This window comes from Crinia signifera, chromosome 2 (assembly GCF_055691185.1).
Source record: "Crinia signifera chromosome 2, ASM5569118v1, whole genome shotgun sequence".
Lineage (NCBI taxonomy): Eukaryota > Metazoa > Chordata > Amphibia > Anura > Myobatrachidae > Crinia > Crinia signifera.
The window spans coordinates 262,595,746-262,608,812 of record NC_139218.1 but is presented as its reverse complement, the minus strand read 5'-3'; the positions used below and the strand labels follow the sequence as shown (position 1 = coordinate 262,608,812).

The following is a 13,067-nucleotide window of genomic DNA, read 5'->3' as shown; positions in this document are numbered from 1 at the left end:
TTCTCCATTGTGCTACTCTGTAGCACTGGCTGTCCTTTTTGCAATTTTTCTATTAAAAAGCATCTTCTTTAATATTAAAATAGGATGCACAAGCAGCTTCTACTGATTCAAATGATATGCAGCATGTCTTTATTCTGTGTGCTACTGTGGCTGTGTCTGAATATGAAATGCTACGTTACTGTGTTCAAGAAAAACAGTCTAATGTTCCATTTCTTATGCAGATGCAGTGGCAGTCGCACACTGAATGGACATGCTGCATATCATTTTCATCAGAACTGGAAAAGTCACAAACAAAGACATCCAGCGCTACCAACTAACATGGCACTTCCACAATATGTGTAACACGACTTGTATTGCGTGAAGGATAGATGTTTGTGGACACATCTGTATGTTCAGATTGTGCATTAAATGATCCTGTATTTCTATTTTGAAAATATTTAACACCATATTTGAATGAAGTTTCCCCAACTCCTACTTTCATGTATTTCATCTCAAAATAAAGTCCTGTGCAATTTTGCAGATTGGTGTTCAGATTTTTACCAAGCGCCCATCAGAAGAGCACCTTCAAAATGGCTTCTGTCCAGATAACATTGTGGGCTATCTCCGCAAGTACCGCAAGGCTTTACTTTCTTACCTGGAACATTTAGTCATGGAACAGAGGATACAGGTAATGGCCCCATTAAATTAATATCATGGACGATATGTAATGAATTATAGAGCTCTCTAATTTGTCAGTTTTTTTTGTGTACATCCGATGCACACTTTGTACCCCTCCCCCCTCCTATTGCACCTGAAAAATGGTGGTGGTGGTTGTGCTCAGCATCCCCCAGTGATGCATGGTTGCTCACAGAGACTAGTGCCTGCACTATCGGACACTCTGTGCAGCATTTTGGTGCCACCCCCACCAAAGGCAATACTAATGTGTGCCCTGCATCCCGCTAGAGATGCCACTGCACTATAGATTAATTCGTCATCAAATATTTTGTTTTGATAGACATTCCAGAAAGCACTTTAAATTGTTTTTACTTTGGTACAACTAAAGCGTACGGCTAGGTCTGTCTTGCTCGAGTTTTGAAATAGCCACAGACCTGCTCTGATACAGCAGGCAAGATCTGCTACCGCCTTTCCTGCCAAATCTGGTCACCAGGAAGCAGAATCTGGTCGCTATAGCGACCTGGCCACCGGGATTTGTCAAGTCCTGGCACGCTTAATATAAACAAATGATGATGGAAAGCCTCCCACTGGTCATATAGCTACACCCATGTGCTCTAAAAGCTTTGCTTCCAAATATTCCTACTCTTTATTTAAACACCCCCTCCCCTTCCCTTTATTTACATAAAATCAAATAGGCCACACAGCTCGAACCCAAATGCTCGTTATTGGTGGGAGGGGGGGGTTGGTATATGTGTTGTTTTATGGTCGGGCTCCTTTCTATGGAATGCTGATATGTCTGAAGTGTTTTTTTACTCTAGGTGCCATATTCTTAACCAAATTGTTGAACATTTTTTATATCATGTTTATTGTTGATATCGGTTGATGCCATGTTGTTTATAACTCATATCACTGTGTTTTACCTTCACTGAAATGAAACCGTTCATAGTGAGAGGTGTATGTCATGAGTGCTTTTCTTGCACTGTTGAATATGAAAGATACATAGCACCAGCAATGGCCATTTGGAACCTCTCCTTAATATTCCCTATAACAATGGCATAGTATTGTCTATTCAGCGTCCTATGTCTGATCAGGCTAATATCCAGTTTCTATGTCATGCTGCATATAGAAAGAAAAGTACCATACACACCTGGCTGTGCTGTACCTGGAAGAAATCCTGCGCCTTAAATCGCTGAGCGCTACAGACCAGACTGAGCTGGAAGATCTACGTCAGAGATTTCAGAACTTGCTGCAACAGTCAGACCTGTACCGAGTCCTCCTGCTCATAGGTGAGTCGTCCTGCCGAGTACTTCTGCTCATAGGTGGGTGTGCACCAATCCGCTACCACGACCACACCAAAGCATGGCAATGGCAGGAGTTGTTTTATATTGTAGTCTTATGTAGCACTATGGGTTGAAATCATTTTATATACACATATGTAGAGTCTTTTTTATACGCTGGTTCTTCTCGTGCAGCTACCTGTGATCGTTCTATTTCAGCCTCTGTTTCCTCTGTCAGATAAAATCAAAGACACAGATCTGCACATGGAGCGAGCGATATTACATGGGAAGCTGGAAGAGCATGAACAGGCCTTGGAAATCTTAGTTCATCGTTTGAAAGACTTTGCTGCGGCTGAGAGTTACTGTCTGTGGAACTCCCAGGGCAGAGATGCCCATTATCGCAAGAGACTCTTCCAGCTCCTTCTCTCCTCCTACCTCACTCCATCCACACCTGACAATGCATGGACTCTGGCCGCAGTGGACTTGTTAAATAACCACCCTTTGGAATTTGAGGCATCCAATGTTTTACACCTGTTACCGGAAAGCTGGTCCGTGCAGCTTCTTTCTCCGTTCTTGGCTGGGGCAATGAGGGAGCATGTTCATGCTTTAAGGATTTCCCAGGTGGCAATAGGCTTGGCAAGGGCAGAGAATATAATATACAAGAATGAGAAGGTTGGTATTAGATTTTTTTTTTATCATAAATCGAACAAAAAATACATAATTCTTTCAACTCCACATATACTGCTCTATATGACGGCACATACAGGGCTGATTCATAGTTGTACATATTGATGCCGCAGCTGCAATTTTTTTTTAGCTGTGGATATGTGAACATTTACTACTGCAACAGCCGCCAGAACTTGCATGACACACCCACTAGAGTCTTTGCCGCTGCCTCAACTGTGTACACATAAGCAGCATTGGACACAGATCATGCAATCAGTGTCTTCCTTAGTAAGTCTATGGTTGCTCCAACTGGGCAACGATACTAAGATGTCAGTGCCATTTTATCTGCCTACTTGGTCGCGGTTTCAGTCTATGAATGGACATGCCTTTGTTTTTACCTTCGCTACTCATAACGTCCACAAATTGTCCCTGACTGTCAATCACTTTGCAAGAAAATCCTCACAGTGAGCTATGTTAAGGTATCTTGGTCATGCTCAATGCCACCATGGAGTATGTGCAATTGGACTATAATCTCTTAACTGTGGAAATATCAGCATTGTGTATGACTCAGAATCAGGCCCACAGTGTAGGCACATCATTATTCTACATTTATATATGACCAATCAGGTGGCCAACCATCCTCAATCAGTCCAGTGATCGGCACTCTTGTGCTATCTGTATGCAGCAAATTGCCAGCGGTGCACAGCCAACAGTTGGAATTAACCACTAGTGCAGCGGTTCTCAAACTGTGGGTCCTGACCTTCTCCGCATGGGGTCACGACTTCATGTTGCTGACTATCAGGCTGATGACTTTTCTTATCTCAGTCAGTGATTCAAGGAGTCTGAAAGATCTGTTGAGTTGTCTGTTATATTAGACTCCTCACATGGTTTTGTGCCTCCACAATGCTGCCATGTATGTGCTGTCTGCTGACTATACATGTGATGTGATGACCTTCTGCAGTAACTTGCTGTGGTCCTGTCATTATTTTTATTGTCTGATGGGGTCCCGGAGCATAAGTAGTTTGAGGACCCCTGCACTAGGATATAGCAGCAAGGATGAGAGGCACTCAATGGACAGATATCCATAGAGAAAAGAGGCGGCACTCACGGAGTTAAAGGTGAAAACCAAACTGTATTTAAAAAGTGAAACAGGTCACATCAGTTGCCTGACGTTTCGAGGCCTGTGGCCCCTTCTTCATATATATATATATATATATATATATATATATATATATATATATATATATATATATATATATATATATACTTAGTTTTTTTTTTTTGGGGTAGGATTTATACCACTAACACTTTTTTTTACTATTTTCCAGTTAAAAATGAGGGAAAAGCCAGTGGTTCTCTCAGAAAAGAAATTCTGCCATGCATGCCGGAAGCCATTCCAAGAACCAGCCTTTGTCAGACTCCCAAGCGGCCACATTGTCCATACCCACTGTGCTGCAAAACAGCACGTCAACAGCAGCATCGACGGTCATGTCCCGAACCCGAGCAAACGAACTTGAAAGAAAACAAAGAAACAGCCAGAAATGCCTGTATTAAAATCTGTCCCCGAGACATCCACGTATAAGGATTGGGAAGCTTCCGCACAGCGTGATGTGAAAACCGTACACTTCTTAGCAGATATGTTTACATATGTCAGAAGTGGTGTAATTGTGCAGAACTTCTCATGCAAAGAAGAGTACAGTCCCTTAAACGATGATGAACGTCTTAAATATCAGATAATACTTAATAGTTTGAATGGAGCTTTTTTTTGCATTTTTTAAAGATCTTTGCACTGAAAATATTTTGCATATACTGTGATGGGGCAATATAAAGAATACTTGTACACAATGGACTTACTCATGTTTTGAAAAAATTGTTGTTTTTCACAGAAAAATATCAGCGAGAAACATGACTGCAGTCATTGTGGTAGTATGTGATCTATTGGCATAGTCAATTATGGATGTTTTATGTATTGCACATTTTCCACTAAACTCCTAAGTGATGAACCATGATCTTGCAGAGCATTCCAGTCATGTTATGGTGAGGACGGGTGGTGGCTGGGGGTCAGTCATGTTTTAGATGGTATATTTTGTAAGTTTAAAATACTTGTCATATCACCTCTGCTCTTACCACCCATCAGAGCTGTAATCAAGTCAACATTTAAAGATACTAATTATACAAAGATGATTTAATATAATTGATGGTGGGTTTTATGTTACACACTTTCATTTCTCACTGTGATGCATCAATGCTTGAAGAGAAAAAAAGTAGCAAAAATCAGATCCTGTCATTTTTCAAACCCAGCCTATTAAGTGACATCAGATGACGGTACTTTATATCTCTCCAACCCTTCATTCATATACCTTTGCTTTCTGTATTCTGCTAGATGTAAAATATATAAAATAAGTTGGTGGGTACCAAGTCTTGTTGTCTCTGGTATACCATAACTTTATTCCACAAGTCCATTATGTGACTATCAAGGATGAAAGATACAGAAAAGTTATCAAGTACCTTAGCCCTTTGAGTGCCAACATCTCTGTGAGAAATATTCAAAATATCCAATAAAAATTCCAGCGTGGCTCACATTTGTTATATGAATTAAAATAAATGTTGTGTGAAAAAAAAAAAAATTGTATTTCCTAATATAAGGTAAAAATAACAGGTCATTATGATGAATAGAAATGTCTGCTTGGCAATTTTTACACCTATTTTGACAAATTCACTTGGCACTCAAAGGGTTAAAGGCATATTGGAGCAATAGGTCCAAAGTTTTTAACATATAAAATACAAAAAGCCACAGCAAAATATAATCCATTAACCTTGATAAATAATGTCAATCATTTTCCTTATATACAGCCACTACAATTAAGATATTGCTTCTCCTGAATATTTAGCGTAATCATAACCTGATATACTATATATATATATATATATATATAATATATTTTTTACATCTAATTAAAGATGCTCTCCCCCCAATGGTTACAATAGCTATTGACATATGTAGGGAACTCCTAAGCAGGATCTCGCTGACCAGAACCGGGTAAGGAAATGCTGGCTATGATCTCATACATATTTTCCTTCATTCTTCATTTTGTGATGCATTTAGTGAGTGCAACTTATTAGCTGTGACTATAATTTACTTGAAAGTGTCTACTTGTGCACACTGATTGGTGCTAGACACTACATAGACCAAGCATTCCCAACCACGGTCCTCAAGGCACACCAACAGTGCAGGTTTTGTAGATATCCAGGCTTGAGCACAGGTGGCTTAATTAGTATCTGAGGGATTCTGATTAAACCATCTGTGCTGAAGCCTGGATATCACTAAAACCTGCACTGTTGGTGTGCCTTGAGGACCGTGGTTGGGAATGCCTGACATAGACCAATGAAACGAAGGATGTCTTACCCAGTATTGCTGAATATAATGGAGTATGAACATAATGTATTAAGGATCTTTTCCATATATTTATGTGATGAATATATTAGGTTATGGTTGTTTATGACACATTTGCACATTGATAAAATGCTGTTTGCATGGTGGAAAATTTGGATATGTGGATTTATGAAAACTACTCAAGGTTTACCTTTACTGTTCATCCCATGTATGCATTTTGTAATTCTACTATTCATTCATAATCAATATTATTGTTATTTTCCTCATTCATAATCAATATTATTGTTATTTTCCAGACCAGTGTCTCATTATTCATTTGCTAGTGTACAGACATTGTACTGCTATAATTATCTGTAATCTGGCAGATTTTGAGGTCCACACTGCATGTGTGCATAATATATCACATACTGTATACAGTCCTTTATTTTACTTATAAGCATTACCTCAGTTAAGCTCATTTGCTGACCAAATGTATATTTAGTGAGCACTAGTACATGAAGATAAAAATGATTGATTCATAGTCAAATGTTGACCCGAATGTTGACTGTGCTTCGGGCACGGTGCCTTACTGCTTTTGGCACACAATTTATTCTCCCACCAAGCCCTATTAGATGGTAGGGCATGAAGTACTACCTGTCAGCACATGTTGGCTCAAAAAACAGTGAAAAATCCCATGTCGAACTTTTGACTGTCGAACTAATGCTTGTGTCGACCTAGACCCATGTCTACCTAAAGGTGTCGACCCAATGCTTGTAGATCAACATACTGTTGACCAAATGACCGTATCCTAGTAGTCATGTTTCCTATATCGCAGGCCCTAGAGTGAACTATATTCCCGATACCAATGCTCACCATTTTCACATTCCCTGCTCCAGAATCCCAATGGTTAGGTCTAGGAACTGGAGGCAGGTTTAGAGTTCCAGGACCATGGTTTGGGTTGGGCTGGGGGAGGTGTAGGCTAGGGGTTAGTATTCTCATCAAAATCCATTAAGATTCCGCTGCTGGGTTTGTGACTGTCAGATCTGATCGCAGTACAAATTTGTTCTCAAAATGGGCAAAACCATGTGCACTGCAGGTGGGGCAGATGTAACATGTATAGAGAGAGTTAGATTTGGGTGAATTATTTTGTTTCTGTGCATAGTAAATACTGGCTGCATTATTTTTACACTGCAATTTAGATTTCAGTTTCAACACACCCCACCCAAATGTAACTCTCTCTGCACATGTTACATCTTCCCCAACTGCAGGGCACATGGTTTTGCCCGTTTTGAGAACAAATTTGTACTGGGATCAGATTTGAATAAGGGCCATAGAGACGGCTGCAAGACTATTATTCCTGAGAATGCAGACTCTCAATTCATTGAATGAATGAACCTGTTGTATATTGGTCATAAAGCTGTTAGCAGTGATGTGACAGGTGCACATTAACCCCTACAGTGGTCGTTTTTTTTTTAGGTAGCGCTCCCCACTGGGCGAGTTTTTTTTCTGGTGATCAATACCTAAAAAAAAAAGCACCACTGTGTTCCCGGGTCCGGGCAGCGCCGCTGAACCGTCCATCAGCTGCTGCCCTGCCCTGCACCCCAGCACCCCGTCCCTGCATGCGGCTACCCGGCTTGTCATAAGCCGGTGCCTCAGGCTCTAATAGTACAGGGGGAGGAGAGGGAGCCGGGCAGCACTGAAGCCAGTTGATTTTAGCGATGAACTCCGTAGCGCTGCCTGGCGCTAAACGCTGGGAATCCTGAGAATTTTCCGGGCTTGCCAGTCTGGGCATTAAGGCATAGCCTGGAAAATTCTCAGGATTACCAGTGAAGGGGTTAAACAAAAATGTCCCCATTTTATCAAGATATTTGAGTTTCCTTTGAAAAAAACTAACCATTTTACTTGAATTTGATAGAGTTGTACTTTTCCTACAGTCAGGTTTTCATGCCAGATAAACATTGCAGATTGCTAGCAGTGACTCAGTCTATCAATGTTTTTTTATTTATTTTTTATTGTTGCAGTAAAGCCCCATGCACACGGGCTGATTTCAGCTTATAGCACCAGGAATATGGTCGCTGAGCAACCATATCCCCAGAGTACGGGGCGGCGGTGGCTAGGAGAACGCTCTTGTGACCAGCTTAGTACTGGTCGGAGGTGCATCCTCCAGCGACCAGCGGCTCTCTCCTGTAGTGACTCCTTTTTCAACTATCGCTGGTCGCTGATGAAAATGGACGTTGCTGAGTAATATTAAGTCAGAATCCCTCAGCGACCAAATTGTTCCATGTGTATGGCGCTTAAGGCTGTTTTGGCAATTTATAAAAAAATATTTTTTTTATTTTGGATCTAATTTATCCAAAGCACTGTGAAATGTATTTAACTGAAAGTCCTACTGCTGTTACATTTGTGCATTTTAAATTAAAAAAATGTGCTTTCTTGTGGTATCCAAAATCTTTCCTCTGGTGCAGATATTTGAAGAGACAGAAACGACTTCACCTCCTTTTCTTCTTAGAAAAGGAGGTGTAAGTGCAGTATGGGCGATGCTCTAGTACGCTTCCAGCATCTAGCAAGAGATGGCGAGACTAGAGGAGGTTTATACAAAACAGTGCTTGCTAAAATTAAAAAAGAAATCCTGCAGAAATTACACTTATTTTTTTTATATAACTCTGCTATATTTTTAGTAGCCATTTAGATGTTTTATACTTTTCTGTGAGTATGCTGGATTTTATTTTGGGTTGGCAAACGTGGGAGTGGCTAACCTAAAGCTGAAATAGGATTTATTTTTAATGCAGTATTATTGTGTGCATATAAAGTTATCAGAAGTAATAGCAGTAATAATTCTTGATATCCATAAGGCAGTGGTTCCCAAACTGTGTGCCGTGGCTCCCAGGGGTGCCGCGGAGCACTTGCAGGGGTGCCCTGGGTTGGTGGTCCAGGACAAATTCAAATTATATATGGTCAATGTAATAAGGAAAATCAGTACTTGTGACTTCCAATTATAACATATGTGGATAAACAGAAGTGAATCCTGTTCCTCACCACATAACTGGACCTAAGGAGGACATATAAGCGCAACTTACTTAATTTAATATTTTTTTCTGAAGTTCTTGGTATCAAATTTTTTCAAAAAAAAAAAACACACTTCGATGTTTTAGGCCAAATTTACAATTTAAGTGCTGAATTTTTGACAATTTGAAATATCCGGCAATGTTGAAATTGCACCTTCTTTTTTTTTTTTTTGTCATGTTTCGACTTTAAAAAAAAAAGTGCATTATTTGTAACTTTATGTTCTTGTATAGTGTCAGAGAGACCAATATGACCAATGACCACCTGCAATTTTTTAAGCAGATTTTGTATAGTCACCATTAAGGAACAACCAACATAAGTAAATTACAATATTCTTTGCAGAATTTAATTATTCACTTTTCAAATAACACTTATCAGATAGGTTGGGTGCAAATAGCAATACCACCTTAATGCTTCTCAATTTATCAAATTGGTACTTCAGTAGTTTCATGGCGCCGTGCTACTTCTGGGTTCTACTTTCTGCAAACTATCTAAAATAAAGTAACTTAACTCCATGCCAAGGTGGATAGTTCATACCCCCACTATCCAAGTTGGCATGGAGTTGATTTTAGCTAGCGTGGCGAGCTACCGAGCCCGCAGCGCGGGCAAGTGAAGCGAGCCCCGCAAGGCGCCGTGAAACTACACAAGTACCATCAAATTTTTTATTAGTCATCCTACAATCAAAATACCGGCAGCAGAATCCCAATACTCAAAATCCTGACAGATCCTATTGGTATAGGAGTTGAAATTAGGCACTAGGGGGAGGGTTAGGCTGTGGGAGAGGTTTGGCGTTGGCGTTTGAATGTCGGGATTACGCTGTCAGGATCCTGACCACCTGCATGCGTGCCTGAGACAACTTGCTCAATCCAATGTTTTGAACCATTACTTTCCCATTTTTGTAAGCTTAGCACAATCTAGAACAAGGTAAATTATTCCTATTGCATCTCCCTATGCTCTGCAACAAACACTGTATAGATAGTAAATTAGGTCACTATCCTCCGCTTACTTATACCCCTTTTACATGGCCCAAATAACCTTGGTTGTTGTCGAGTCGACCTGGATCGCTCCTCAGTGTAAAAGGCTCCCTAAGGAAAATCCAGACTCACCTGGTAATCTAACCCAGGAAGGGCAGCAGGGTTGGACTCAAACAATGTGGCAATGTACAGAGGTAACTTGACTGGTCCAACCAGAGTACGATTTACAACATTGGGAGATTAGATTTCCTAGTGGTTGGAGGTGATACATCTCCAAAAGCCAGAAAAAGAGTTCCACTGCACTCATGCGCAGTGTGACTGGTGCCGGCGTGGTGTGCAAGGGGTCAGCACTAGTTTGGACTAGTGTTCCAAATCCAATTCAACCTGGAACTTGGGTGTGATGTCCATGAGGTATTACTCTGTGCTTGGCGAGTTAAGACAAATATAATGTTGTTAAGTAAAGCAATCTCTGGAAGTCACAAACTAAACCATTTTCAAATTCCCCAGTTTCATATGTTGGTTTGATTTAAAAAGTCTGATCTCGTTTGAGTATGATATGTATTCAATATGATGTGTAGAAGAATTTCTGATCTCTGCAATGAGCAATGAATGTGCTAACATGTACTACATTTGCTTTTATGGGCACTACTGCTTCAGCATTATGGGCTGTATGTCTTGTACATAGGTGTGTCCAAGACCCAGTAAAACATGGAATGTAAAAATGTAAAGCTATTGATTTTATTAAAATGATATGCCCTGCAATCAAATGCTATGTTTTTTATGAATCAATGCAATTGAGAGATGTATATGAAATTAACCATTTTAAATATTTGATTTCAGAAAATGTTGGTCATTTGGGGGTATATTTACTAAAGGTAGATTGTGATCGATCAACCAAAATTGATCTTAATTTATCTTGGGCTTCCAGAGCTAGAACACACAATTTACTAACATTTAAAAATGTATTTGTTAGTAAATGTGTGTTTTAGCCCTGGAAGCCCAACATTGAATAATCAAACAAAATTTACCTTAAAGTTAAATATACCCCTTGGAGTCCAAACAAAGCTAATTTCTTTGCAGTAATATAGATTTCGGCCAAATTTTGATTTATTTGAAAAACTATATTGTTAATAAACCTGTGATTTGTATTGTTTTCCATGTAGGGAACATGGTATTAGGTCCGAAGGTGAATTGTGTTGATTTGGTGCGTTTAAATGCATGTTTGAGCTGCATTTTTAAATTTAATAAGTCAGTTTTACAGTATTGACCCAAACTGCAGAAGGAACAACAAATGGACCCAAAATCTTTTGTAAATGTGACAAGAAAACATTCCCCACATCTGTACGCTAGCACCAGCTTGAAATAAGGTATTCTGGATCCTTGTAATTTCTGGCAAATTCTGGCCCTACAATCATCATGCCACTGCAGAAATCAAAATTCATCAGCCAGGTGTATTTAACACCAGTGGTCAGCCACCCGTAACAGAAACGCCTCGTCACAGGAGCAAATGCCTTTGTTCAGGTCTAACCTGCAAGCCCCTTCCAACCCGCTGTTCCCCCTCTCTAAGTACAGAAAATCATGTGTGGAAGATGTGACCGAATCTGTGTAGCGAGGAAAGCTTAAAGCTGGGCACACATCTATACAATCTAGTTTTCATTTGAGCATTCGAACGACCCTACGCCCGACAATGTCCCCAAACTACAGCTGAAATGCACTTGTGACGTTTGATTTTACTTGGGTCGTTCAATCTCCTCCCATCCAAACTATCACAAGAAAATTATTGCTTTTGGAGTATTATTGCAAGAACTCCCAGCATATCAATTGAACATGCATACACACTGTACTTTTGTTCCTATATGGGCCCGTTTGGTCGTATGAATATTAAACTGCACAAAAGATTTGACAGACCAAGGCATAGCATAATCGATCTTACCAAATGAGATGGGACAGTGTAAAAATCTATACAATCCAACGGGCTTTCAGCCAAGTTCGAAAGAACGGCCAGACAATTGTATGGTACCCAGCTAAAGTCTTCTACAGTTGCAAGAACATGCATGAAGTCTTGAGATTACTGTAGGTAACATACATGTAAACAACTCATAATATATTATTTTAATATTTATATCACCTTTAGCCCTTTATTAAACTGTGGCCAGTATTCAATGCTCCCGAATCACAGTTTTTTTCGGCGAATCGGGCTCTTTTCACTCCTTGCGCTGAATCTTTTTCACTGAAAATCGGATTCACCCTATTCAATGTTTGAAAGTGAACAGTGAATGCTGGACAGTTCTCTGTTTCATTCTCGCTGCAATTCGATGGTGTATTTCAATGGGGTTTTTCGCTGGGATTCGCCGAGAGTGTATTCAATGCCAGGATGGCGAATTGCTTTCTCCCTGATTTTTGCCATGATTCACCGTTTTTTGTATCTTTTTAAGGTGAACTGGAAAATGATCTTTTAAAATCAAGTTTTTTTTTCCTAAACAGGATTCGCTGCACTTGGAAAAAATAAAACATTAAATACTCTGTTATTTCATAATGCATCTGTTGGGCATTAAAAAAAAAATATTAATCATTAGCAATGTACCCATTAGCTAGTTGAATTTATCCAACACATGCCATTCAATGAGCAGTACCTAGGTAATAATTTGGCAGAGACTGGTTTTATATCTGCGATCATAAGCTCAGTTAATCATTGAACAAGACCAGCACATACATATGTCTATGTACCGTACAACTGCCAGCAGAGTGACTGTGTGCCGTGCATATGTGCTGGCATTGCGCTCTGTGCTCTTATTTTCTGTATAGTCAAATGTTTTAAGCAATCCAATAATTTCAGTATACTGTTTATTTACCATTGTGAAGGGCACACACCAGCTCAGCCTTCTTATTCTATCATATTCTGAACTATGTATGAAAATCCATCTGGTCTGTTCGTGCTTTCCATAACAAGTCCATAACTCATTTAATGTTAACACAATGGGTGTCATTTACAGTTGGGCCCAAATCCTGCTAAAATAGTCCAAAATAATAATAATATCATGTGGTTTGACCATATGCATG

General features: G+C 39.7%; 1 protein-coding gene across 2 annotated transcripts in view; it reads left to right on the top strand.

Moving 5' to 3' along the window:
• TGFBRAP1 (transforming growth factor beta receptor associated protein 1) overlaps window positions 1-11,160 on the top strand; it is a 50,816-nt gene extending 39,656 nt beyond the window's left edge. For both annotated transcript variants that reach the window (XM_083174402.1, XM_083174403.1), the window contains exons 9-12: window positions 521-667; window positions 1,781-1,940; window positions 2,170-2,603; window positions 3,926-11,160. In XM_083174402.1, the coding sequence (XP_083030528.1) occupies window positions 521-667; window positions 1,781-1,940; window positions 2,170-2,603; window positions 3,926-4,114 (930 nt within the window). In that variant the 3' untranslated portion in view covers window positions 4,115-11,160. The remainder of the gene's footprint in view (window positions 1-520; window positions 668-1,780; window positions 1,941-2,169; window positions 2,604-3,925) is intronic.
• Window positions 11,161-13,067: the final 1,907 nt, after the last annotated feature.